The sequence below is a fragment of the Panthera leo genome, chromosome F3 (assembly GCF_018350215.1).
Source record: "Panthera leo isolate Ple1 chromosome F3, P.leo_Ple1_pat1.1, whole genome shotgun sequence".
In the NCBI taxonomy this organism is placed as follows: Eukaryota; Metazoa; Chordata; class Mammalia; order Carnivora; family Felidae; genus Panthera; species Panthera leo.
The window spans coordinates 17,467,843-17,493,846 of NC_056696.1; the positions used below are offsets into that span (position 1 = coordinate 17,467,843).

The 26,004-nt window shown below is 48.3% G+C and overlaps 1 protein-coding gene and 1 long non-coding RNA gene across 2 annotated transcripts in view; one reads left to right on the plus strand and one right to left on the minus strand.

Annotated features, from left to right (window-relative positions):
- The window catches only part of TNN (tenascin N), a 54,363-nt gene that overhangs the window by 22,567 nt on the left and 5,792 nt on the right, over positions 1–26,004 (plus strand). The window contains exons 8-18 of the mRNA XM_042925492.1: positions 1,233–1,496; positions 2,158–2,421; positions 4,174–4,437; positions 5,099–5,362; positions 6,490–6,753; positions 9,687–9,950; positions 13,262–13,392; positions 14,436–14,568; positions 14,995–15,146; positions 21,103–21,199; positions 22,095–22,262. Of these exons, the coding sequence (XP_042781426.1) occupies positions 1,233–1,496; positions 2,158–2,421; positions 4,174–4,437; positions 5,099–5,362; positions 6,490–6,753; positions 9,687–9,950; positions 13,262–13,392; positions 14,436–14,568; positions 14,995–15,146; positions 21,103–21,199; positions 22,095–22,262 (2,265 nt within the window). The remainder of the gene's footprint in view (positions 1–1,232; positions 1,497–2,157; positions 2,422–4,173; positions 4,438–5,098; positions 5,363–6,489; positions 6,754–9,686; positions 9,951–13,261; positions 13,393–14,435; positions 14,569–14,994; positions 15,147–21,102; positions 21,200–22,094; positions 22,263–26,004) is intronic.
- LOC122211940 lies at positions 13,921–21,109 on the minus strand. The gene is made up of 2 exons (XR_006198909.1): positions 20,814–21,109; positions 13,921–14,310 (listed from the first exon to the last, which is right to left on the minus strand). It is a non-coding gene; the product is annotated as an uncharacterized LOC122211940 (long non-coding RNA).

Genomic DNA, 26,004 nt, shown 5'->3' on the forward strand with positions numbered 1-26,004 from the left:
AAATCTTTGTTTCAGGGGTCGGTCTCAGGCACTGTATGCTGTTTAACAGCATCCCTGGCCTCTACCCATTAGACTCCAGTAGCCTCTGCATCCCACACCGAATTGTGACAACCAAGTAGGTCTCCAGATATTGCCAATGATTCCTGATTGAGAACACTTGCTCATTTGAGGTTTGGGTCTCACCCATGAAACTCAGTGTAACTCTGCCCAAAGAAATCCACTCTTGAAGTCCCATCCCTTTGGCCTCTCCAACCTCTTTCATTGTCTGGAGATGGTTTGGCCAGCCAAGGGCCACGAGACTGTTCGTCCTACTTTAACTGTGGGCTTTCAGATTGGAATGTAGATACCAGTTTTCTTGGAGTCACAGCCCAAACCAAGATAAGAGGAGTCCTGCTTGAACATACCATTGCACATATGAGACACGACCTAGAAGCAAAGACTTTAGGGAAACGACTTTTGCAATAAACTATTTGGAACAAAGACATGTTGTTATTTTCTTGGTGACTGCATTTTTGAATACCTTCTCTGTGTATAGTTTGGAGGAGCATAATCTTCTTCACTCATGAAATATCAGCAAGGTGATATCAATAATAGCTTATGGTCATTGGGCATCTACTCTGTGCCAAGAGTTGTCACAAAGGGCGTATTGCTAACTCATTTAATACAGCTAGTTTCTAGGGTATACACTAATATCTTGTCCTGCTTTTTTTATTCTGTAGACACTGTAATACTTAAGTATTTTCAAGGCCCCTTTTTACATGGTATTTTTTGTCTTGGTTTTCAGAGCCATCCAGTGAAATATTTACAATAACTATTAACAGTCCTATTTTATCCATGCATGGAGGTGAGGTGAGCCGTCCAAGGTCATGAAACAAGTTAGTAATTTATGAAATTAGATGTATGCGTGGAACATTAGTGCTCAAAAGAACATTAAAGTCTATCCGACCTGAACCCCAGATTTGCAGGTGATGAGGCTGAGGCCCAGCCAGAGACCGTTGAGATGTGCAGGACCACAGCTTTTCTGACTTGGATCTAGTGCTTATCCTGCTGTCGTGTGCTGCCTCCTCGAGGATCCAAGAGGCCAGCTGTGGAGAGAAGGTCTATGTCCCTAAAACAATTGAAAACTGACATAGGACATGGGAAAACCACAAGACCAGGAAACTGCCTCCCTTCAAGCAACACGGTCTCCCTCTTCGGTGCTCGTTAATGGTGCGCTTTAACTTTCCTTTCAGACATTGACAGCCCAACAAACCTGGTGACCGACCGGGTGACGGAGAACACGGCCACCGTCTCCTGGGACCCGGTGCAGGCCGTCATCGACAGGTACATGGTGCGCTACACGTCCGCCGATGGAGACACCGGGGAGGTGCCGGTGGGGAAGGAGCAGAGCAGCACCGTGCTGACAGGCCTGAGGCCGGGCGTGGAGTACACGGTCCAGGTGTGGGCCCAGAAGGGGGCCCGGGAGAGCAAGAAAGCCAACACCATGGCCCCAACAGGTAATAAGAAAAAGATCAATCAGAATTGAATTTTGAGCATGTGGATTTGAGTGTGCATGATACCCAAGAGGCGGCCTGAGATGAGAGACTTTGCAGAGAAAGTCACAGAGACCAAAAAGGACAGTGAGTCCTAGTAGTGACCTCAGTGAGGTGGTAATTGGTAGCTCTCTCTGCCTGGTCGTGGTGAGCTGCTCACGAAACCACTCAGTCCACAGGAAGGGAGAAATAAAGCTATGCGGTGGCCATGTTTTCAGCGGACTCGGCAAAGATGTTTATAGGCTCTGATCGTTGCAATGCTTGTGATAATACTTTTAGAATGATTGCCCGTGAAGCAGCCCATGATAAAATGATAAACTAGGTACCCTGAACGTCATGGCAGATGTTTAATGATTGTTGTGATGTGACATAATGTTGTTAAGAAGATGTCGTTCCTCATATATTTTAGGGAGCTAAAAGCCAAAAGAGTATGTTAAGCTTACGATGTGTAGTCTTTTGAAATTGGGAACTGGGGTTCCTTTCTCCCTTGACTCCCAGCAGATTCTGGATGGGAATACCATTGCCTTGTGCTAAGAGAGTTCTAGAAGATGAAATGAGAGTGGTGGGTGGTGGGTATCTCTTCCATGGCTTCAAAGCTTAGGCTTTCCAAATATCTTTTTTAAAGACATTGACAGCCCCCAAAACCTGGTGACCGACCGGGTGACAGAGAACACGGCCACCGTCTCCTGGGACCCGGTACAGGCCGTCATCGACAGGTACATGGTGCGCTACACGTCCGCCGATGGAGACACCGGGGAGGTGCCGGTGGGGAAGGAGCAGAGCAGCACCGTGCTGACGGGCCTGAGGCCGGGCGTGGAGTACACGGTCCAGGTGTGGGCCCAGAAGGGGGCCCGGGAGAGCAAGAAGGCGGACACCATGGCCCCGACAGGTAATGGAGCCTTGTTCTTTGAGAATGTAAGACCTAAACCTATGGCTAATCAAGTTTTGTTTTCCTGCTTTGACACTGGTGGACTAGATGATTTATGGAAGAGCGGGATATTGTCCCTTTGTAGGAGATTGCACACACCATCCCTCACCTTCCTTTTACACATTACCTCCAAATAAGGAGCTCATATTGGCCTCATACTTTGGTCTTATAAAGATAGATGGTGATCGGTCCCATCTACCCACTGTTCCTCTGATTTGTACTCAATCGTTGAAATGTTTTGTCTTAAGAGGGAAAAGATATAAAGAAACCATATATGTTAGGATCTGCGAGCCTAGTACTTTAGGGAAGTGTTTTTTCACTCTGATCTTTTTGAAGCAAGGAAGGGTTATTGTTTTCTTAGGGGATAAATCCTCTCTGAAGCACTGTGTGCTCCGTTCTCAGGATCCTAAAGTTATACTTACATCCTGGAACAGTTCATAATTTTTAAAGCTCATTCATCTCTGTGTCCTCATTTTTTAAGAACAGACTTATTGAGATATGATTTACTTTCTATACAATGTACTCTTTTAAAGGATAAGGTCAGTGGTTTTTAGTGTATTTACAGAGTCCTACAACCATCACTATTATCTAATCAGAATATTGTCATCACTCCAGAAAGAAACCCCATGTCCGTTAATAGTGCCTCCTGCCCCCACTCCCCCTAGCCCTAGGACACTGTTAGTTTCTGTCTCTATAGAGACAGAAGGTCCTTATTCTGGACATTTCATATAAATGGATTCACACAGCATGTGGTCTTTCGTGACTGGCTTTATTAACTACACATAATATTTTCAAATTTCATCCATGTTGGAGCATGTATGGGTACTTTATTTTCTTGCCAAGTAATATTCCATTGTATGGATGTAACACATTGTTTTATCCATTTGTCACTTGATAAGCATTTGTGCTTTTTCCACTTTTTGGCTATCGTGAATAGGGTTACTATGAGCGTTTATATACAACTTTTTGTGTGGACATATGCTTTCAATTCATTTGGGTATATACCTAGGAGTGGAATTTCTGGGTCATATGATAACTCTATGTTTCACTTTTTGAGGAATGGCCAAGTTATTCCCAGAATGGTGGCAGTATTTTATATACCCACCAGCAATGAATGAGGGTTATATTCTTCAATTGCTTCGTCCTCAGAGGCATTTGGTGAGATGGGTAGAGCAGGAATCAATATCCCCGTTTTATAGTTAAGAAACCTCAAATACAAAGAAGTGAATGCTTTTTACAAGTCACAAAGTCAGCTGATGATTCATGGAGTCAGATTTGTGGCATATTCATTGCATATTATGGTACTTCCGTATCTATTTAGTAAGGCCCATATTTTACAAAGAAGGAACTGAGGTTCAGCTGGGGACAGCAGTGCTAGCTGTCCAGGGCCATGGCTGGCTGATGGCAGAGCTGGGCCTATATCCCCAGTCTGTTGGCTCTGCTCAGGGCTTTTCCTGTCCCTCTGCTCTGCATCTCTGGGCTGAAACTGCAAACGAGCTCTTCTGACTCTGGATACTCCTGCTCATTCCATTATCCTGTGCTGCCTTCTTGAGGATCCAAGAGTCTAGCTGTGGAGAGAAGTTCGGTCTTTGTGAAACACCTGAAAACTGACAGGACATGGGAAAACCACAAGACCAGGAAACTGCCTCCCTTCAAGCAACACGGTCTCCCTCTTCGGTGCTCGTTAATGGTGCGCTTTAACTTTCCTTTCAGACATTGACAGCCCAACAAACCTGGTGACCGACCGGGTGACGGAGAACACGGCCACCGTCTCCTGGGACCCGGTGCAGGCCGTCATCGACAGGTACATGGTGCGCTACACGTCCGCCGATGGAGACACCGGGGAGGTGCCGGTGGGGAAGGAGCAGAGCAGCACCGTGCTGACAGGCCTGAGGCCGGGCGTGGAGTACACGGTCCAGGTGTGGGCCCAGAAGGGGGCCCGGGAGAGCAAGAAAGCCAACACCATGGCCCCAACAGGTAATAAGAAAAAGATCAATCAGAATTGAATTTTGAGCATGTGGATTTGAGTGTGCATGATACCCAAGAGGCGGCCTGAGATGAGAGACTTTGCAGAGAAAGTCACAGAGACCAAAAAGGACAGTGAGTCCTAGTAGTGACCTCAGTGAGGTGGTAATTGGTAGCTCTCTCTGCCTGGTCGTGGTGAGCTGCTCACGAAACCACTCAGTCCACAGGAAGGGAGAAATAAAGCTATGCGGTGGCCATGTTTTCAGCGGACTCGGCAAAGATGTTTATAGGCTCTGATCGTTGCAATGCTTGTGATAATACTTTTAGAATGATTGCCCGTGAAGCAGCCCATGATAAAATGATAAACTAGGTACCCTGAACGTCATGGCAGATGTTTAATGATTGTTGTGATGTGACATAATGTTGTTAAGAAGATGTCGTTCCTCATATATTTTAGGGAGCTAAAAGCCAAAAGAGTATGTTAAGCTTACGATGTGTAGTCTTTTGAAATTGGGAACTGGGGTTCCTTTCTCCCTTGACTCCCAGCAGATTCTGGATGGGAATACCATTGCCTTGTGCTAAGAGAGTTCTAGAAGATGAAATGAGAGTGGTGGGTGGTGGGTATCTCTTCCATGGCTTCAAAGCTTAGGCTTTCCAAATATCTTTTTTAAAGACATTGACAGCCCCCAAAACCTGGTGACCGACCGGGTGACAGAGAACACGGCCACCGTCTCCTGGGACCCGGTGCAGGCCGTCATCGACAGGTACATGGTGCGCTACACGTCCGCCGATGGAGACACCGGGGAGGTGCCGGTGGGGAAGGAGCAGAGCAGCACCGTGCTGACGGGCCTGAGGCCGGGCGTGGAGTACACGGTCCAGGTGTGGGCCCAGAAGGGGGCCCGGGAGAGCAAGAAGGCGGACACTATGGCCCCGACAGGTAATGGAGCCTTGTTCTTTGAGAATGTAAGGCCTAAGCCTGTGGCTGGTCAAGAGTTGTTTTCCTGTTTGACCCTGGAAGAATCAATGACTTATAGAAGAGCAGAATAGTGTCCTTTCATAAGAGACTGCACACACTGCCTCTCACGTCCCTTTAACTGGTTTCCTTACAAGTCAGTCCCCTGTGGCAGTTTCCAAAGTGCAGTTTTGCCGTGATTGGATGGTCGTGTCCAGCTGCTCCTGCTCTGAGTGCGTGGATATTTCACTGTGGACAGCATTAAGGGTCTGTCCTTGTGTTTTGAGTGGGAGGAGAAAATGAAAATCAAATGTTGTTAATATTATTAAATAATATGTTGATAACTCAACTTTATAAAATAGACTACCAGAGCAAGTTGATCTATGTGGTGTGCTTTAGCATGAATGAATCATGATAATCTGGTTTTGAGGATAAGGATAACTTATATGTTCTATTTTAATTTTATTGGGAAAGAGATGTTTGGCCGTATTTCTGTAGTGAGTTAACCAGCCAACCAGTGTTACAAGTGCATCTATGATGTGTAAAGCATATTAAAACTGGTCTTCATTTGGCTGATCCACTCAGCAATGTGTGTTGAGCATTTACCATGTGCTGTGTTCTCTACGAGGCTGTGGCAACCCAGAGGAGATATGGTCGCTGCCCTCTTCCTCTAGGAGCCGACATTTGCATCTAGTTATTAGAATCATCTTGGATGAGATCAGAAGTCTCCATTGACATGATGCTAGAAACAAAATGATTACTGCTTGTGAGCATGGACGGTGTCCTCAACTGAACCCTGAACGCCACATAACACCATGCCTTGCACATAGTGGGAGTTTGATATACGCTTCCCAAATCAATAATGAGATTTGTTTTGTTACACTCTTGGTAAAGGTAATAGTGTAGATTTGCAGATTTTGGTTTACTATGCTTTCTGCCTGAGGAGCCCAACTCTGTCTGGGGAGAGAAGACATACGTTAGTGAAGCAGTTAGAGTGTAGGTGACGGAAAGACCACGTAACATGAAAGGGCCTCACTCCAAGCAAAACGATGTGAGTTTCTGCACTCTGTGGCCTATAACTAGTGCACGTTGATGAGTACTTTTCCTTTTAGACATTGACAGCCCCCAAAACCTGGTGACCGACCGGGTGACGGAGAACACGGCCACCGTCTCCTGGGACCCGGTACAGGCCGTCATCGACAGGTACATGGTGCGCTACACGTCCGCCGATGGAGACACCGGGGAGGTGCCGGTGGGGAAGGAGCAGAGCAGCACCGTGCTGACGGGCCTGAGGCCGGGCGTGGAGTACACGGTCCAGGTGTGGGCCCAGAAGGGGGCCCGGGAGAGCAAGAAGGCGGACACCATGGCCCCCACAGGTAACAGGAGGGAGGAACAGAAACTGGGGTCATCACTAGGGGTTGATGCTGCTGCTGAATTATGCCACTGCTGCCTTTTAGGTCTGTGACTCAGGGACTGTTTTAGGCAGGTTTGTTGGAAAAAAACCTCATTCCCGTACCAAAAAAAAAAAAAAAATCAAAGCATAGTTATGGGGTACATATTGAACAGTCCTGTGAAGGTCTTAAAACTCTTTCCCCAGGCTTGTGTTTTAACAGCTCTGCTTCTCAGTGATAAAAAATTATAGAATGGCAAAAACAACATAAAATTCCTCAAAAGCACTGGATTAGAGAACTGTTTTGTGGCAAAGCTGTTTTCTGTGGGTTTGCCTTAATAGATGGTGCGTAGTTTAGAGGAATAAGTGTTTCCTTGGAGGTTGGGGCTCTGTGTTCATTTCGGCCTACGGCTAAGTTTTGGTGAGCATTTTCCAAGGGCCAGGCCTGCGATCCAGTAGCAACAAAACAAATATGATTGCTGCTGTCTTGCAGTCCAGTGGGAAAGACAGACAATCAACAAGGAAACCAACTTGTAACTATAATTATGATAAGTTCTATGAAGGAGATGTACCTGGCGCAGGTATAAAGAATAGCAGGGTAGGGGTGTTTCTTAGATGGGATGGAACAAATCCTGGTTAAGATACATGTAGACAGAAACATCCAAATAACATATCCTTAAACAAGAAAGAAGCTTACTCTTCTCTTGTGGAGTGGGCAGAGTAGAAGTGGCCCAGGGCTGATGAGGTAGCCCCATGGCACAGGAGACCCCGGCTCCTTTGGTATTGTGTTCTGTCATCCCTAGGGGGTTGCCTTCGTCTATGTGGTCATCTGTCCTCATTCCAGAAGTGGAAAGGGACCTGGGAAAGGGAAGGACATGACTGGAACACTGCACACATCCTTTAGTTCTTCTCGTGTTCCACTGGCCAGACCCAAGGCACGGTGCCAGACCTCACTACAGGAAAGGCTGGGAAACGGAGTCTTCAGCTGGGTGATCACGTGCCCACCTTACCCTTCTGTTAGACCGTCCTCTCCAATTCAGTAGCCCCTGGCTGCCTGTGGCAGCTTAAATTTTAATTAATTAAAAGCAACTAAATTATTTTCAAAGTTGGACTCACCACATTTCAGATGGTCCAGAGCCACGTTTCTAATGGCCACTGTATTGGACAGGGCAGAATACTTCCATCATTACAGAGAGATCCACTGGACAGTATGCTTATGGAAGAAGGAGAGGATGGGTATTGGAGAAAACTAGCCGTTTCTGGCCGAGGGAAGAGTGCACCTGACGGCCCTAAGCTGCAGCAGCTGAGATGGACACGGGACCGCAAGGGGGCTGGTGTTGCTGGAGCGCAGAGGGCGAGAGAGGAGGTGATGTGGGGCGGGTGGGAAGGAGGCAGGGTCACTCACACAGGACCCCACGTGCCTGAAGGAAGGTTACATTTGTTAGAAGAACAACACGATGTCATATTTGTTTAAAACAGTTTATTCAGGCCACAGTGAAGAGAATAAACAGAGGACGTGACAAGGGTAGCGTTAGGAGGGTTAATGAAGACTCTAGTGTAAAATCCGGGCAAGGGGTGGCGATGGCCATTGGGAGAGAGGAGAGGGGGTATCTGAGCACATATTTTGGAGTTGTAAATGGCAGTATTTGTTGATGGATGAGGTGTGGGGCAGGAAGAAAACGAATCAGGTAAGACCGGGGTTTCTGGCTTGAGCAACATGGAAGGTTGGGGCATCATTTTCGGAGAGGGGAGGCTCAGAGATAAATAGGCTCGTTGTCGGGGGGGGGGAATGTTAAGACTTTTAGACATTTAAGCTGGAGAAACTTGTGCGATTCCTTGGCTAATTGATTTATTCATCGATCCTACAAATATTGGTCGAGCGTCCAACACAGGCTAGGTGCTGTGCTGGGTATATGGTTGCGGATGCAAGCCAGGGGCTCGTGTATCAGGGAGCCGAGAGCATTGGTTGGCGTTCAGAGCCACGGACGTGGATGGGTTCGCTTAGGGAGAGGTGTAGAGAGGAAGACGGGACGGGGGCCTTGGTGCCCCACATTTCCAGGTTGCCGACAAAGGAGATGGAGAAGGGGTCGGGCAGTTAGGAGAAAACCAGAGGAGGGTGTAGTCACGCCAGTCAAGAGCTGAGAGCATTTTAAGACAGAGGGAGTGGATCAGCTCTGCCAAACGCCTCTGGGGGTGGCGAGCGTCCGTCGGATCTGGCTGTGCAGAGTCGGTGGTGACCTATACTGGTGGGGTCGGTGACGTGGTGTCAAAAAGTGCCAAACTTCACTGCTCGAGGAGTGGATGTGAGGGGCGGACTGATAGTGGAGGCATGCAGACTGCTCTCCCGAGAAGCCCGTGGGCTGAGGCGTGCAGAGGGGCGGGAGAGTGGGAGAGGCTGATGGTGCTGGAGAGAGGGCAGATGAAAAGGAGCAGAGTCCTTTAGAAGGCGGGAGGCTTCAAAGTTCAGAGCAGAGAGGGGTTTGTCTGCGTTTTAACACAGGGAAATGGCAGGATCTTGGGCGAGCCTTTTCATTCCTCTGGACCTCCATTCTCTTCCCCTTTTGTAAGAGACAAGAAGGTGGGAAGATCTGACCTCTCAGCTCTGAGACTTTGTAAAACAAAACCACCACATAATGTGGAGATAACAAGAAGAGGTTGTTCGAACAGCAGTTTGGGTGGCTTGTCTTGTTGTTTGGGAGACTTTTATTGTTATTTTTGTGGAAGCTAGAGAGAAAATTTCCATATTAATGTCCAGTGGTTTGTTTCCCTGGAAAATGGAAACCAGGGGCCTTTCACTCCTGGTTGCGATGGAATTGGATCATTATTAAAGGTAACTTGAATGGAGAGCTCCTAGAGACAGGGTCGGGAAGTAGGATGGTCTCCCTTGGCTCTAAAATGCAGCCTTTCCTTTTTCAAAAGACATTGACAGCCCCCAAAACCTGGTGACCGACCGGGTGACAGAGAACACGGCCACTGTCTCCTGGGACCCGGTGCAGGCCGTCATCGACAGGTACATGGTGCGCTACACGTCCGCCGATGGAGACACCGGGGAGGTGCCGGTGGGGAAGGAGCAGAGCAGCACTGTGCTGACAGGCCTGAGGCCGGGCGTGGAGTACACGGTCCAGGTGTGGGCCCAGAAGGGGGCCCGGGAGAGCAAGAAGGCGGACACCACGGCCCTGACAGGTACTGTAAAGGCCTGGGACCGGGGACCCTGCACACCCATCAGAGCAGTCATCGTCTGTACCTAGGGGTGCAGAGGGGAGTAGGGAAGGCCGTTGTTTCACCTGAGGACATGCCTCAGAGTGGTTCCTTCTTTACCTTACGTGGATACGAGGGCTCTGATTGAGAAGAGTGTAGAGGACGGGTGCCTGGGTGGCTCAGTGGGTTAAGTGTCCGACTCATGATTTAGGCTCAGGTCGTGATCTCGTGGTTCAGGAGTTCAAGCCACGTTGGGCCCTGTGCTGGGAGTGCGGAGCCTGCTTGGGATTCTCTCCCTCTCTCTGTGCCTTCATTCCACTGCTGTGCACTCTCTCTCTCTTTCAAAATAAATGAACTTCAAAAAAAAAAAAAAGAAGAGTGTAGAGGAGGCAGTGTGAAAGTGGAAGTGTGTGGCTTTTCCGGGTGGTTGTGCGGGGCCTCCGTCAGCTTGTCCTCCACCCTGCCCAGCTCCCAGGCTCTCCACCTGGATGTTAGAACCTGGCGGGCCTTGGGTCCAATTTGGAGAAGAGGGAGGCAACGTAGCACTTCTGTGTCCATGTCCTGGATTGGAGGCGGTGGTGGAGTGTATTTCTCCCTCGCTGTCCCTTTCCAGTTAGTGATCAGAGGGGCCTGGGCTGTTGTGTTTTGCATGTGTGGTGGGGCCTCACAGGGACCGAGAGACTCCCTGTGCCCACCCTGACGTCCTCGGGTCTCTCTGGACATCTGGGCAAGGGCTGGCCATCCCCTTTGTGGCGGGGGACACCATGTGTGGCCACTGGAGTTAGAGGTGCCTTGAATTTCTTTATTAGTTACAATTAGCAGGATTTTTTAATTAAAAGAGTAAAGTATACTTACAGTAAAAAAAAAAAAATTAAAACTATTCAAAGGAACACGTAGAAAGAAAAACTCTTGTACAGCCCAGACTCCTTAATAGTCAATGCTGTTCCCCAGAGGCAGCCAGTCCCTCCCTTCTTCCTTCTTTCCTTTTCCCTCCCTCCCTCTCTCCTCTCTCTGTCGCCCTCGTTCCTTTCTCCCTCTGTTCCTTCATTATCTTCTCTTTGCTTCACTGTTCCCATTTAAAAAAAATTAATGTTTATTTTTGAGAGAGAGATAGACAAAGCATGAGTGGAAGAGGGGCAGAGAGAGAGAGAGAGGGAGAGAGAGAATCTGAAGCAGGCTCCAGGCTGTCAGCACAGAGCCCGACACGGGGCTCGAACTCACGAGCCATGAGATCATGACCCGAGCTGAAGTTGGACACCTAACCCACTGAGCCGCCCAAGTGCCTCTCACTCTTCCCATTTTTAAAGACAATACCCTTATTGTGCCTTAGTGCCTTAGTGGCTCAGGGGGTTGGGTGTCCAACTCTTGATTTTGGCTCAGGTCATGATCCCAGGGTTGTGGGATCGAGAGCCCTGCTCCAGGCTCTGAGCTGACAGCACAGAGCCTGCTTTGGATTCTCTCTCTCCCTCTGCCCCTCCTGTGCTTGCATGCTCTCTCTCTCTTTCTCTCTCTTAAATAATAATTAAAAAAGACAACAATATTACCATCTTTGTACTTCACAGAAATGTGGAAGTAATTCAGACATCTCAAGTCCATAACCAGGGGATTGGTGGGCAGTCAAAGAAGTAGCAGAGGCCAGCTTAAGATATTTAAATAGTTAAGGTTTTGCTTTGATGTTTGGAAGCAGGAAATTTAGTTCTGTAGTGTGATGGAAAGAATAAAATCCATGCCAGATGTTACACTTAGAAAGTCAAACCGAGCTGATATTACAGAAACTCAAAATTTGTCAAAACATCCTAATTCAAAACAACAGCTGCCTGATTTCTATTAAAACATTGCAATTCCATTCTCGGCCGAAATGCTACTGAGGAGAAAATAGCCTGGAGACATCTTTTTTTGGAACTTCTAAATTAAAATCACCCTCTATGATGATTTTTCAAAATGGAAATTTTTCATTCAATATCTTATTTGGTTTAAAAAAACGAGCCATCTGACCAATTAATATGGTTTTGACTAGAATTCTTGCTGAGTTTTGGTTTCCCGGTCTCCAGAGTGTGTACTCCTCCCCCTCCCCTCCCTCCCCATCGCACGTTCAGAGCCACAAGGAAGGCTCTGCTTTTTCTCTGCCTCTTCTTCCCTCTCTCTCTTTCTCTCCTTTGCACAAGACCACCACCATCGCGCCTTCCCCACGCTTTCTGTACAGGGTGTGCATCTAAGGCCATATGTTTAGTTAGGTAGGAAATAGAACTTTAAATCTCTACGCCAACTTAATGTTTGTCGCAAGCCCCCATTCTGCTGGTGGGTCGGTATCTCTGATTTAGGGGGCATGCTCCTTCTCCAGGGCTGTGTGTAAAGTCTTGGGTGGTTTCCCAGTGCCAGCTCTGTGGTCATCTTTCCAGGTAGGTGGTTGCAGGGACATGTGGTTTCTGTGCACAGGTTCCTCTCAGATCCGCACTCCAGGTCACTTCGGGAGCCCTGCCGTCACTGGGAATCTGCCTGCTGATCTGGATGATCTGGATTGTTCATACCCACCACTCTTGGAGAATCTGTGGGGAACCTGGGAGCATAGATGCACTGTCTCGGCCCTACCCACTCCCCTCTTCCTTAGTCCCCTTGTCCTCAGCGGGTGTGGAATGTGCTTTTATTAAAAATTTTTTTTTTTAATTTTTTTTAACGTTTATTTATTTTTGAGACAGAGAGAGACAGAGCATGAACGGGGGAGGGTCAGAGAGAGAGGGAGACACAGAATCTGAAACAGGCTCCAGGCTCTGAGCTGTCAGCACAGAGCCCGACGCGGGGCTCAAACTCACGGAGTGCAAGATCATGACCTGAGCCGAAGTCGGCTGCTCAACCGACTGAGCCACCCAGGCGCCCCTAAAAAATTTTTTTTTAAACATTTATTCCTTTTTGAGAGACACGGCGTGAGCAGGGGAAGGGCAGAGAGAGAGGGAGATACAGAGTCCGAAGCAGGTTCCAGGCTCCCAGCTATCAGCACAGAGCCCAACGCGGGGCTCAAACTCACGGATCGCAAGATTGTGACCTGAGCTGAAGTCAGATGCTCAACCAACTGCGCCACCCAGGTGCCCCTGGAGTGTGCTTTTAGAAACCAAGGTCATAAGGGGCTGGTGGCAAGGAAGAGCAGAGACCATGCCTGCTGCTAGGGAGGAACTGCCTGGGAACTGCCTGCTGCCATGGGAAGGATAAGTTGGTAGAAAATATGTTAACGCATCAAAAATGATCTTGCCTCGGTTGCAGAAATACCGACTAATAATAATTACCTGACTTTCTGTATACAGACATCGACCCTCCCAAAAACCTTCGTCCATCTGCCGTTACACAGTCCGGGGGGGTGTTGACCTGGATGCCCCCCTCTGCTCAGATCGATGGCTACATTCTGACCTACCAACTCCCAGATGGCACCGTTAAGGTACTGGATACTTCTTGCTTTTTCTCTTGGTACCCATGCCCAGCCTCCAAATGAAGCAACTGACCCGGGCCCAGCGGCTTGATTGCTGGTGTCATGGCCACTGGCTAAGAAATGAGTTGAGCCTCACTGATCATCTGCTGTGTTAGCGAAGCTGCTGCACACAGTTAGTTGTCTGCCGACATCGTACGTGTGGCCTCGTTTTAGAGGACTAACTTTTGTGTCTTCTCCTCGCTATCCATTGAGTATTTGCGGGCTGCACATCCGCCCCATGTTATTTTGTTCTGTTGTCTTTCTCAGGAAACATTCGCTCCAAGGACAATTTGTCTGTTGTATCTATCATTGTATCTAACGTGCTTACAACCTGGCACGCAAGACGTGCTCACTAAATATTTATTGAATGGATTGATTAAACCTTATTTCAGGAGTTATCCCTCCCACCTGGAATCTGAAGGCCAGCAAGTTTTTGTAGCTTGTTCCAATGGAAAATTCTTCCTCTTTCTTGTTGGCAAGAGAGAAGGGACAAAGAGGGAAAGGAAGGGCACTTTGGTTTATTCATTATCTTAATGGTTGCTTATGACAGTGCTTCAAGGAAAGTTAGCCCTATGTCTGTAGAGGAAATAAGATAGGTTCAGAAGGACGTTTCCTGAAAGGCCAGCAATGGCCCTGCTGCACAGTTATCAGCAGTCACTTTTATCGCCCTTATTAGCTCCTCAGCCCAGCACCACTGGCCTTGGTGGCTGTAGTTGGTGTTCCAGCATGTACCTGGAGGCAGAGGGTCCCAGGAGACCTGGTGGGTGCTCCTCCAGGGCGGTCTGTGGTGCCAGTTCTGTGCTAGCACTCCAGCAGGGCTGAATCTCCATGGTGCTGCCCCCCAGCGAAGCTGCTGGGACCCACCCATATTCTGGGCGCCACTAAGCCCTGAAAGAAACCAAACACTGTGCTCTCAGAGAGCTCCTGTCATTAGCACCGGGGAAAGCCGTTGACAGCTAGGGTGCTGGGGGTGACACACTGAGTGACTGTCTACTGTCTCCTTTGTTTGGTAGGAGGTACAGCTTGGAAGAGGGAACGAGAGACTTGAGTTGCAAGGCCTTGAGCAGGGCATCGCCTACCCAGTCTCCTTGGTTGCCTTTAAGGGTGATCGCCGGAGCAGGAGTGTATCTACCACCCTTTCCACAGGTAATGTTCTCTGAACGAGAATGTGTTAGAGGACAAGCATCGGACAGCCAAGAAAGCTGTCCAAGGAGGAGCGAGTGGACAGAGTGATGGATTTCTCTGGAAACGGGGCAATAGGGTTATGGGTTCAAACAAAATTGATCTCATGGTAGAAAGACTGAAGAGGGAAGCAGAACAGAATGTTATTTTGAGGGCATCAGGGTAGGAAGTGATGTAAACCTGACCTTATTTCTACTACATTTGAAGGGTTTGATGAGAGCAGGGTGAATGAGAAAAATAAGATATTTGCAAAGGGTCGGAAGAAGCAAAGTAGTAGGAGGTTATGAAATAATTTCTGAACAAAATAAATTATCTGGAAATAAGGGACCAGCCCCCCTACTTCTTCCTTGCCCTTCGCCTAACGACGCTACCTTTCTGCTTGACTCCCAGTTGGTGCCCGTTTTCCACATCCTTCCGACTGCAGTCAAGTTCAGCAGAACAGCAATGTCGCCAGTGGTCTATATACCATCTACCTGCATGGTGATGCCAGCCGGCCCCTGCAGGTGTACTGTGATATGGACACGGACGGAGGTGGCTGGATTGTGAGTCTTTATCCACGGGACGGAGGGGCTGGGTGGCTTGTTTTTGTTCTCCGATTCCCCCGCCCCGGGCTGTAAGGATAGAGCCTGAAGGGGGCGCCTGGGTGGCTCAGTCAGTGAAGCCTCCAACTGTTTTTTTTTTTTTTTTTTTTTTTTTAATTATTTTATTTATTTTTGAGACAGAGAGAGACAGAGCATGAATGGGGGAGGGTCAGAGAGAGGGAGACACAGAATCCGAAACAGGCTCCGGGCTCTGAGCTGTCAGCACAGGGGCCCGGTGCGGGGCTCGAACTCACGGACCGCGAGATCGTGACCTGAGCCGAAGTCGGTGCTCAACCGACTGAGCCACCCAGGCGCCCCTCAACTGTTTTTTTTTGTAATTTTTCCTAAATGTTTATTTATTTTAGAGAGAGAGAGAGAGAGAGTGAGAGCGAGCTGGGGAGGGGCAGAGAGAGAGGGAGAGACAATTCGAAGCAGGTTCCAGGCTCTGAACTGTCAGCACAGAACCCGATGTGGGGCTCAAACTCAGGAGCTGTGAGATCATGGCCTGAACGGAAGTTGGACGCTTAATTGACTGAGCCACTCAGGTGCCCCTAGCCTCCGACTCTTGATTTCGGCTCAAGTCATGATCTCACGGTTGGTAAGTTCGAGGCTCACATCAGGCTCCACGCTGACAGAGTGGGCTGTGCTTGGGATTCTCTCTCTCTCTCTCTGTCTCTCTCCCTCTCTCTCCCTCTCCTTGGCCCTCCCCTCTCACTTTCTCTCTCAAAATACATTAATTAATTAAAAAAAAAAAAAAAGAGCCTGAAGTACTTCATGGCCAGGATAGAGCAGGCTGAGTTAAACTAAGGTTAACGATTGTGGGGGCTTGTGGGTTTATCAGCATCTAATAATGCCCTCTATGTTTGTATAATCCTACATTTTACTCTCTTCAAAGCCCTCTCATAAACGAGACTCTCACACAAAATCTTTCAAGTAAGTGATAGCAGTTATTATTTCTAGTTTATAGATAGATAAATTGAGGCCACAAGGAGAAGTATCTTGGCCCTTCATAAGAATTAATGACAAAAGTTGGGGCCAGATTTCAGGACTCCAGCCTTCCAGATCATTGGCCTTCCCTGTGGGTCCTCTAAGGCCATCTGCCATGGAAATGCATGACCTCCCTGGGCCTTGGGCCTCTGGATTGAAGCCCTTCGTCCAGGCTCTGCATCCTGCTGTGCAGGTCAGAAGTGAGGCCTTGGGGACTTTGCTTTGAAGGCTAAAGCCTGAAAGAGGGCAACTTGGCAACGTGCTGATGGTCCTTCTGTGTGGAGGTTTATTCCCTCCGGCCGTTGTCTGCTCACACCACATGGCACCTACTTTGATTGCATCAGCCTGATCCAATTATATGATGAGCTGTCTCTGAGGGTTTCAATCTGATCCTTCCTTCTCCCCCCACCCCCTTCTCCCAGTGCCTGAACAGCTAGAGGCTCTCACCACTCCAGACCAGCATGCGGCCTTAACCTGCTGTGCATCCGGAGCTCACTCTGGGAAGGAGAAAGCATGATCTCCTAGTGCTCAGACTATATTCATTTACACGTTCGCTCAGGGGCCTGGGAGACCAAAGACACTTGAGCAGCCACGGGTAAAATGATACCATCCGCTAAGCAGCAGTGAAGAAAACTTATTATCTGCACAGCTGCATCTGATGGCTGAAAGGCAGGAACTGGATTGGATGGGAGAAATTCCTGATTGATTTGTAAAAATAACCGAACACCTTGTAGCACGGGAGGGTTTTCTACCTGAGCAGAGCCATAGAGCTGTCCCTGCTGCTTTTCATCAGCACGGTTGTAAGCGTCGGGTCTCTTCAGGCTTGAAGCCACTATCCTGCGTCTGTGTCCATAACTGACCATTGGCAGAATGTTTGTGTTGTCTAGTGTGGCCTTTTTGAAAGCCAGCCTCCCATCGGGAAGGAGACGTTTGTCTAGGGCAACCTCTAGAAAGATACCTGCCGGTGTGTCCACCTGGGAATCCCCAAGATTTTTTCCATAATTACTTATTGTGTGCCTATTGTGTGTCAAGCACTGTTTTATATACTCAAGAACCAGTAATGAATCCCTGCTCTCAAGGAGCTTGCCTTCTGGGGCCTGCTCACGCCAAGGACCCTTACCAGGAAACTGAGGTCAATTCCAGAAGTAATAAAATCCCTCTATGTTCTAACCAATACCGGTCCTTCACCCCCTCCCAAGTCTTGTGTTCTGACCCAGACTCCTGAAGATAATACACGAATTGAGATTCTGTAGGGCTCTCTTCAAAGTGATCACAGTCCAGAAAACATGCGGAGTCCTGAGCACTTCTGCACCAAATCTTTTACTGGCGTTGTCCCTGATTTGGGGTTCAAGGATCTTTTGTCACTGAGAGATGACCTCAGTATGTGGCTCTTTTAAATTGAGCTCCTAAAATCCTTTTAAGGAAATTTTCCTCCATGGGGCAGCAGGAACTCCTTATGTTTAAGAGGCCTGAAGAACTCTACCCTGTGGTAGCTGATACCACAGGAGGCAGGCCAGGATGAAGACAATCCAGGAGCACTTAGGTGCCTCAGGTATTTCCATCTTTGTTCTCCATCTTGCAAGTCTTAAGGACTACATAAGAAGCTATTTCCATAGGCAATTAAATGAGATTTTCATTTTTTTCTCCCAATTGAGTCAGGACGTTGAGTAAGTTCTAGAGTGCAGTGACAGTTCTGTCTTGAGACGTATTGCCCGCCTCGAGACTTCTTTGCTGAGTGGCTCTTGTTATCCCAGACAGTCCATCATCAGGTGTTTTCACCTCATAGAATGGGAATGGACTAGATTCTCTGGGAGTCCAGTCAGGCTGCCCGATAAAGATGTGCAAATGCTCATGGTGGGTCAGTTCATTTGGAATCTGACACAATAAAATGCAAACTAACATTTATTGAGATATAATAATAACTTGTATCAGTATGTGCCAGTCTCTGGCCTTCACACTTTCATGATTTATCATGATTAATGATTTTGCTACAGCCTCAGTTTAAGAGAATGACAAATGGGCTATTAACATCTTGATCTAATAGTTTAGAAAAGTGAGGCTTGTCAAGGTTCACTAAGTTGCCCAAGGACACAGCTAGTAAGGGCAGAGCTGGGTCTAAATGGCGATGGAGAGAGCATCAGAACCATTTTTTTGGAGTTTTCCTCACTAAGCTGAAACATTATTAAATATATATGTATATATATTTACATTAGTAACATTATTTACATTATTAACATTATTAAACATATATGTATATATATATATATATATATATATATATATATATATATATATATATATCAGTGGGAAAAACCCCTATCATGCTTAGGTACTCTATTCATTGATTGCAGAATGCCTTTGTAATGCATCTCTCCTAGGAAGACAGAATCAAATTTGAGCCTGATCTTGTACCATAACTAATTATGTTAGTGGGAATGTAATTTGACCCAGTGTACAAGGAACCAAACATTGGTAACACTTCTGCCCTGGGATTCCACTGTCCATGGTATAGGAAGGGTCCCCGGGAAGGTATTGGAACAGGCACCATGCTAGGAAATGACCAGTTAGCTCCCCAGAATCTTAAGAAATGATTTTTGGAAAATAGACTCAGTAAAAGCTGGTATTTTCAAACGTTCTTATAAAAGATGAGATCAATGTTTTATCCTTGCATCAGCCATTACATAATAAACTGATTATTATTTAATCTGGCTAATTGCTTTTCTGAACTTTCACATCCGTATAATGGCATCATATATACTCGCCCTGTATCCAGCCCTTAACAAAATGCTCAGTAAATGGTAGTTACACAAGTGGGTCAGTAAGTAAAGAAATGAAGGAAGCCAAGAGAGGAGTGACAGTCTCTAAAATAAGGACAAAAGGGGACAGGAACAACAGTGTTAATGCAGTATGTAATTATGGGCCCGATCGTTCCCTAAGTCCTGTTCAGCACCTGGGTATTGTTGTAGAATGTTTTTACACTTGCCATCTCATTGAGTTATCCTAGCACCTGTGAGATAAACACTTCCTTCCCGCTTCTAACCCTGTTTGTCACCAAGCTGACCGACCGAGGCTCAGTGGTAGAGATGACTGACTCACCAGCCCCTGGCCAGGCAGTGGCCATGGTCTGCCTCAGAGCCCAGGGCTCTCCTGCCATTTGATGCCCTAGTTGAGGGCTTCCTGGGCCAGCAGAGGTGGGTTGGTGCTTCAGAAGGAGTTAAATGTGAGCTCCCATGAGGAGATTTCAGCACTGTTGCGGGACCCCTGTTCTGTTCTCCCTCCCTCCCAGAAAAAATGTAAAGAACACAGAAATATTAGGAGGTGTACCTTACCAAATTCAAAATAATTGTGTTTCACATCAAGGCACCCACTGTGAAGCATGGTGGAAAGGAGGGAGATGGGGTTATGTGTTGGGGCTTCTGTATTCGAATGACTACAGAGGAAAGTAGGTGGAGACAAAGATGCCATTCCAGCCTTCCAGAATTCCAGAATCATTTCTGAGGTTAGCTAGGATGGCGGTTAGCATGGCTGTCTTTCAAGGTCACGAGGAATGACATCAATTAGTATCACTTCTCGTAGCATATACAGGTGTGTTTAGCTTGTAGCTCCTTTTCAGGTTTACCTCATATAAATGAGTTCCGTTTACTCTGACAGGAACTGCCTTCCTTCCCCAAAGAGAGGAGTTTTTGAAGAGAAAGCAGCACATATTTTCATGAAATAGTACCCAAGTCTGTCTCCATTTTCTCACTTCCCACTCACTCTTCAGCCCACTCCATTTTGGCTTCTGCCCTTGTCTGTCTCCAGTGCAGCCTTTGCTAGAGTCACTCACGACTTCTGTCTCACTAAATTCTATGGACGTGTTCCTTAGGCCACGTGTCCCTTAACTGCTTACCTGCCGTTGACACTATCGGCCACACTTTTCTCTCTGTGGTCTTTGTGGTTCCATGCTTTCCTCATTGTCCTTCATGAACGTTCTCCTTAATGAACACACCCTTCTGCACCTGGCTGCTGCGTATTGGTGGTCCCCGAGTCTTGATTCTAGGCCCTTTTCTCTTTTTAGGTACCCGCTTTCTTCCCAGGTGATCTCATCCTCTCCAGTGGCTCCACTTTACGATCTGTGTCCCCGTGGCTTTCTGTATTCATTAGGATAGAGCAGGCCTTGCTGCAGTAAACACCACCACCAGATGCCAATGATTTGAGACATAAAAAGTTTCTTCCCATGTGTGCAATCTTCTGGGGGTTTGGCAGTCACTTCTAAGTGGTGACTCAGGGATTCAGGCTGATTCCAGCTCATGGCTCTGCTCTGTGGTCATGTGGCCTTCACCAAGGCCCCGTGACACACGGCAATGGAAGAGGGAGCATGGAGAGCCCTCCTGGCCTCCTGCACTCCCACTTACGGTCCTTTGGCTAGAATGAGTCACATGGCTCCAGCTTAACTGCAAGGGAGCCTGGAGAAGGAAGCTTCCCTGTGTTTCTGGGGAGAGGAAAGTGAAATGGGTCTTGGTGGGCACTTAGCATCATCTGAGACACATGCTTACCATTGTAAGTCTGGCCTAGATCTCTCTTCAGAACCCTAGTCCTTCACTCATCTGCCACTATGGCCTCCCCATTCGCCAGGGCACCTTGGGGGTGACCCTCACTTACCTTGTCCCAAGTGAGCTCGTGATGCACCCGCAGAACCTGTCTTCTCTCAGAGCCCCCATCTCCGCCAATAGCTGAGTGAACAGCCACCCAGTGCCGCAAGCCCAAACCACAAGAATCACTCCTGACTTCTCTTTCAGCTCCACTTTCAATCTGTCACCACATCCGTCAGTGTGACCTTCTCTCTGCTTCTGTCTGACCTCGGGGCAGCCCCAGTCCAAGCTGCTGCCCTCCTTCGCTCAGTGACATCTGTCCAAGTGCGTCAGAGTGAAAGGTCCATCTCCCTTTGCAGGTCTTCCAAAGGCGCAACACTGGACAGCTGGATTTCTTCAAGCGCTGGCGGACCTACGTGGAAGGCTTTGGGGACCCCATGAAGGAGTTCTGGCTTGGTATGAACTCTGAGATTCCGGAAGGGCTGTGCTGTGGAAGGGACATCTCCCTTCAAAAGCTGCTTGGCTTGTGAAGGCTCCCCACGTTCAGGAAGATGTCTCAGTGACAGGGACAGGATACCCTGAGGAACCTACCCACCAAGGTGTTGGTGGGGACATGTTGCTAGGAAGGTTCTCATGTGCTGGGATTGTGAGAGGGTGTGGCTGTCACAGGTGGTCTTTATGCTGTATCTGAGCTCCACAGGATCTGTCTGGAGCCTGCACATCTTAGAAACCATAGTAGAAAAATAGTTGACCGATTGGGATTCTGGGCTATTATTGGGAGGTCATACCAGTAGTCCCTGAAATTCTACTAGTAATGCCCATCATTATGGGGATTGTTTTTTCCCTTTCCCTTCTGCTCTTTTCTGGAGCAGATGCTTATAGAGAGTGAACTAGCCAAAAGCACCCACTGGGAAATGGAGAATGAAAAAATCATAATCTGGAGACCCAGTGTCAGGTAGAATAGATGATGATGTGGTTCTCTTGGCGCAAAATTCCTCCAGAGACCTTACGGTGGCATCTGATGCCCTCTTCTGCTTGGTGAGATAAGGGGATGATAAGTAGAAGTGCATCTACTTTAGAGAGAAGGAGTGAGGGGGCAGGTTCACCACGTGATTACCCTCCACCGCTCTTTCTCACAGGACGTGGTTTCCACACTCGTTAATATGGCTGTGCCAGAGAGATAATAGGATGAGAAAATGGGTCCCCCAAAAGAGAGAGCGTGAGGAAGTGCCCATTAGCAGAGGTGGTGACGGCTAAGGTGACTTTTGGTGCCGAACATCTCAGCTGCTGGTAGGCGGGCACTTGCACACGAAGGTTGATTGGTTATTGGGATTGCCTGCTTTATTTTTAGGACTCGACCAGCTGCACAACCTCACCACTGGCACTGCCACCCGGTATGAGGTGAGAGTGGACCTACAGACAGCCAACGAGTCCGCCTATGCCGTGTATGATTTCTTCCAGGTGGCCTCCAGCAAGGAGCGGTACAAGCTCTCAGTCGGGAAATACAGAGGCACGGCCGGTAAGCAAACACATCTCCCCCCTGCCAGGGTCTCGGGCTCGAGCCCGTGAGTCTGAGGATCGGTTTGCCACCGGCCATGGATCTGGGGGATGTGATACTGCTCTGTGAAGGTGACTTGTCCTCATTGATCATTGATGATCGAGGCCCCTCAGGCATGATGACCCTACAGGGGGTGAGCAGTAAACAGGTATGTTAAAGCAATCCTTGACCATCTGAAAGTTGGGAATTTTGTACATTACACATTGATCCCCCCACCAGTAAAAACCCTCCTCTTACGCTCCCCTGGTTCAGGCTGCTGTGCATCGGCCAATGAACCCGCATCCTGAGTGATCCATGGTGCCTGCCCACCTTGCACTGGGCTTCAGCGGTATGGCTGCTGTCCTTGCACAGAAGAATGTGTGTGTGTGTGTGTGTGTGTGTGTTATTTGAATATTTTGCAGTACTTTACCATAAGTAAAGAGAAAAATGACAGGGCTGATTCAAACAAGAAGAAGGAAGGTCTCATTAACCTCATAGAACTGTGACAACCCAGAAATTAGCAGTTCAGCCGAAAGCAGGGAATCTCTAACCTTGATTAGCTGCTCATTGGATGCAAGCCAGTCGATGGCGTGGTCGGTTGTGAAGGAAGAGAACAGCATAAGCAACATGACTGAAATACTGGGATTTTACTGTTGAGTTTTCTATTTAAGAGGGGAAGATGGTGGTTATTTTAATATATTTTAAACTTACATTTATAGTTTTTTAAAATTCCCTAACAAGTCGTTTGATTTTGCACGTTTTTGACTTTGGTGTGACTCTGTAGGAATGTGTTACCAGCCGGATCCACTGACTGTATAGGACCTGGTTGGTCCCCTTAGACGGTCATGTAAATAGATAAGTAATAACGTAAAGTAACTTTTGCAAAGTGTCACCTAGTGGTGAGGAGAATAAGGACCTACAGGATGGGACAAGGTGGGTACACTGAGGCTGTTGAAGGGAGCTTTCCCCAGGGCAGGAGGCAGGAGCTGGGTCTGAGAGGGTGGGACTTAGATGGGAAACAAAGAAGGGCTCCCCGGTCCGGGGAGTCCATGGCGAGCAAGGACCGAGCAGAAGCAAGGGTACTGGGGTGTGCCCTTGAAGCCTGAGGCCACTCAGGAACCCCCTAACGGTGGAGGACTGTGAATAGATGCCTCTGGAGTGTGATCCGAAGTGGCCAGTAGCTAATGCAAAGTTACTTTTAGGTCTTATAATTTAATTGTTTTTTTTTTAATCACAAGAATTTTGCATTTGCTAAAATGTGATGTTGCTAGCAAGATCTTTCAGTGCGATGTTATGGATGTCTCATGGTGTAGAGGATAGTCCCCGAGACCCAGGGAGTTTGCACAGGGGCCGGTGAAGGGGTGGGTCTGCTGACATGGGGACGTGGGAGGAGACAAAGAGGGAGGGGTAGGCACCTACTAGCGCATGAAGAGTTTGGGTGACAGACACGGCAGAATTGTTCAAGCATTCCGAGGGGTGGGTGGGGGGAGCGTGCAAAGATAAGTGCAGTGTTTCAGGGAAAATCCTTGAAGAAAAAATGGACCATTGCTGGAAGAGCTGTCACTTCTCTCTGGGGGTCTGGGGTCTCCATAGGTGAAACAGGCTGGGCAACCCTTTTCTACTTGCTATACAGTTTCTGGATGTTGGGTACGCTGCACTTCATCTGCTCACAGTACAGTACAAAACGTGAAAGCCAGGCATAGGAACGAGGCAGTTAAAATAGTTGGGAAACACAGATGGACCTTCCTGGGGTTGTGACGATAAAACCGAATCGGGGTGCGGGGGGGGATGGAGAGATGCTGTTTTGACCACTCAGCACTCTGCCTACCTTTTCCCCAGTTCTGGATGAAATCAGACCACATTGCTGATGGCTCATTCCTGGATCTCCAACCATTAGGTGTGAGGGGTGCACACATCACAGGCTCCCTGAGACCCCTCGGACCCCTCCTGCCCTGCTCAGTCCACATGGAGGATAGCTGGTCTTCCTTCTTCTTGCCGTTCACTACTGGCCGTGGAGATCAAGTCGGTCTGCCTTTCTCGGGCTAAGGATTCCCAGCCTCCCGAGACTCCATTCATGGGATCTTCCTTGGACAAGTTGCAGAGTTCCTACATCTCTCCCGGAATCCCAGTGCCCCCAGCGCCCAACTGGGGACATCACTCAGGCCTGCCCACGAGGGCTGCCCATTCTCCTCTCTTCTACCGCACTCGTAGACCTTTTCTGACGCCTGCCCTAAAATCACCGGGAAATGAACTGATGCTAATGGGGAAAGGAGTGAAAAGGAGTCAATATATTCGTGAATTAACGTGATCCTCCTCCCAGGGACTCTGTTTGCATTTTAAGTGTGATTAGGGGATAATTGCCATTCTGAGGTTGTTCAGACCCACAGTGCTGGTCAGCGGAAGATGCCTTTTCTAATAGGAGGCCTCGGGAGACTTTCAGATCACACCACATTTTGGCAGCACTCTGGTCTCCCCATACGTGCCGTTCCTACTTGGACACTCTGAAATTGAGTGGTGGGCTTAGTGGAGTTTTAGCTTTCCTTGTATAGGCTGATTTGTCCCCAGGAGAGTTTTGAAATTTAGGAAGCTTCTGACCACTCACATCCTAAATGATGAGGTGCTGTTTAGAGGACGTAGCACTCAAATAGAAGGTGAAGGGTTTGATGTCTCTGTGCACGTGCTGGCTGTCCCCATTGGAGCTCTGATTAGGATTGGGCATGTGGGACCCTGGGGGAAACGTGTCAGTCAGGACCACGCTGACTCACACTGTGCAGGTGGGCCCCCGGCTTCTGCTTCCCTGAAGTCCTGTCAGAGAGCCCACTATTCCCCCGTGAAGGAGAGCCCAGCAAGGAAGTGCCAGGTGAATATAGTTTCCGATTCTGGATCTTGGAGCAGGGCAGGGAGGACATCTAATGAGCTCTGCCTATAAGACGCTGTTCGTCTCTGGAGAGGTGATGGTGAAAACACAGACATTTGGGGTGGCGCAGAGCGACTTCTATGGGCTGACCCATCATTTACAGCTGGGTTCAATCCCATCGACACGAGACTAGGGGATGTCCAACCAGGGATGGGTTCACGCCCCGGGGGCACTTGGAAGCGTGGCTAAGGAACGCCACCAGCATTCAGTGGGCCCGGGCCAGGGATGCTGACTGTCCACGGTGAGGAATTGTTCTACACAAATGCCAGTGCCTTTCTTGCTTTGAAACAGATTCTTTAACACTGGTACTTAGAATTTTTTTAACTGTTTATTTATTTTTGAGAGAAAGAGAGAGTGTGAATGGACGAGGGGCAGAGAGAGAAGGAGACACAGAATCCGAAGCAGGCTCCAGGCTCTGAGCTGTCAGCACAGAGCCCAGTGCAGGGCTCGAACCCATGAACCGTGAGATGGTGACCTGAGCCAATGTCAGACACTTAACTGACTGAGCCACCCAGGCGCCCCTTAAATACTGGTACTTAAAGGGGAAACAAGTGTTGGGTTTGTGGACACAAGGGAAAGCTAGAAATGGCACACATCCACTTCCACGGGCCCGTTCCTGTTCCCAGGGTTCAAGGTCCAGACAGTCTTGTGTGACTTACAAGGGATGTGATGTCGATGGCTTCTTGGGGTCTGAGGTGGCTCAGCTGCCTGGGTCATCCTTCCCGACTCAGGAGGTGCAGGAGGAGAGCTGATCTTGGAGTGATGTTTTGACAAGATGGGTGATAACCAGCTCAGCGGCCCCACCCA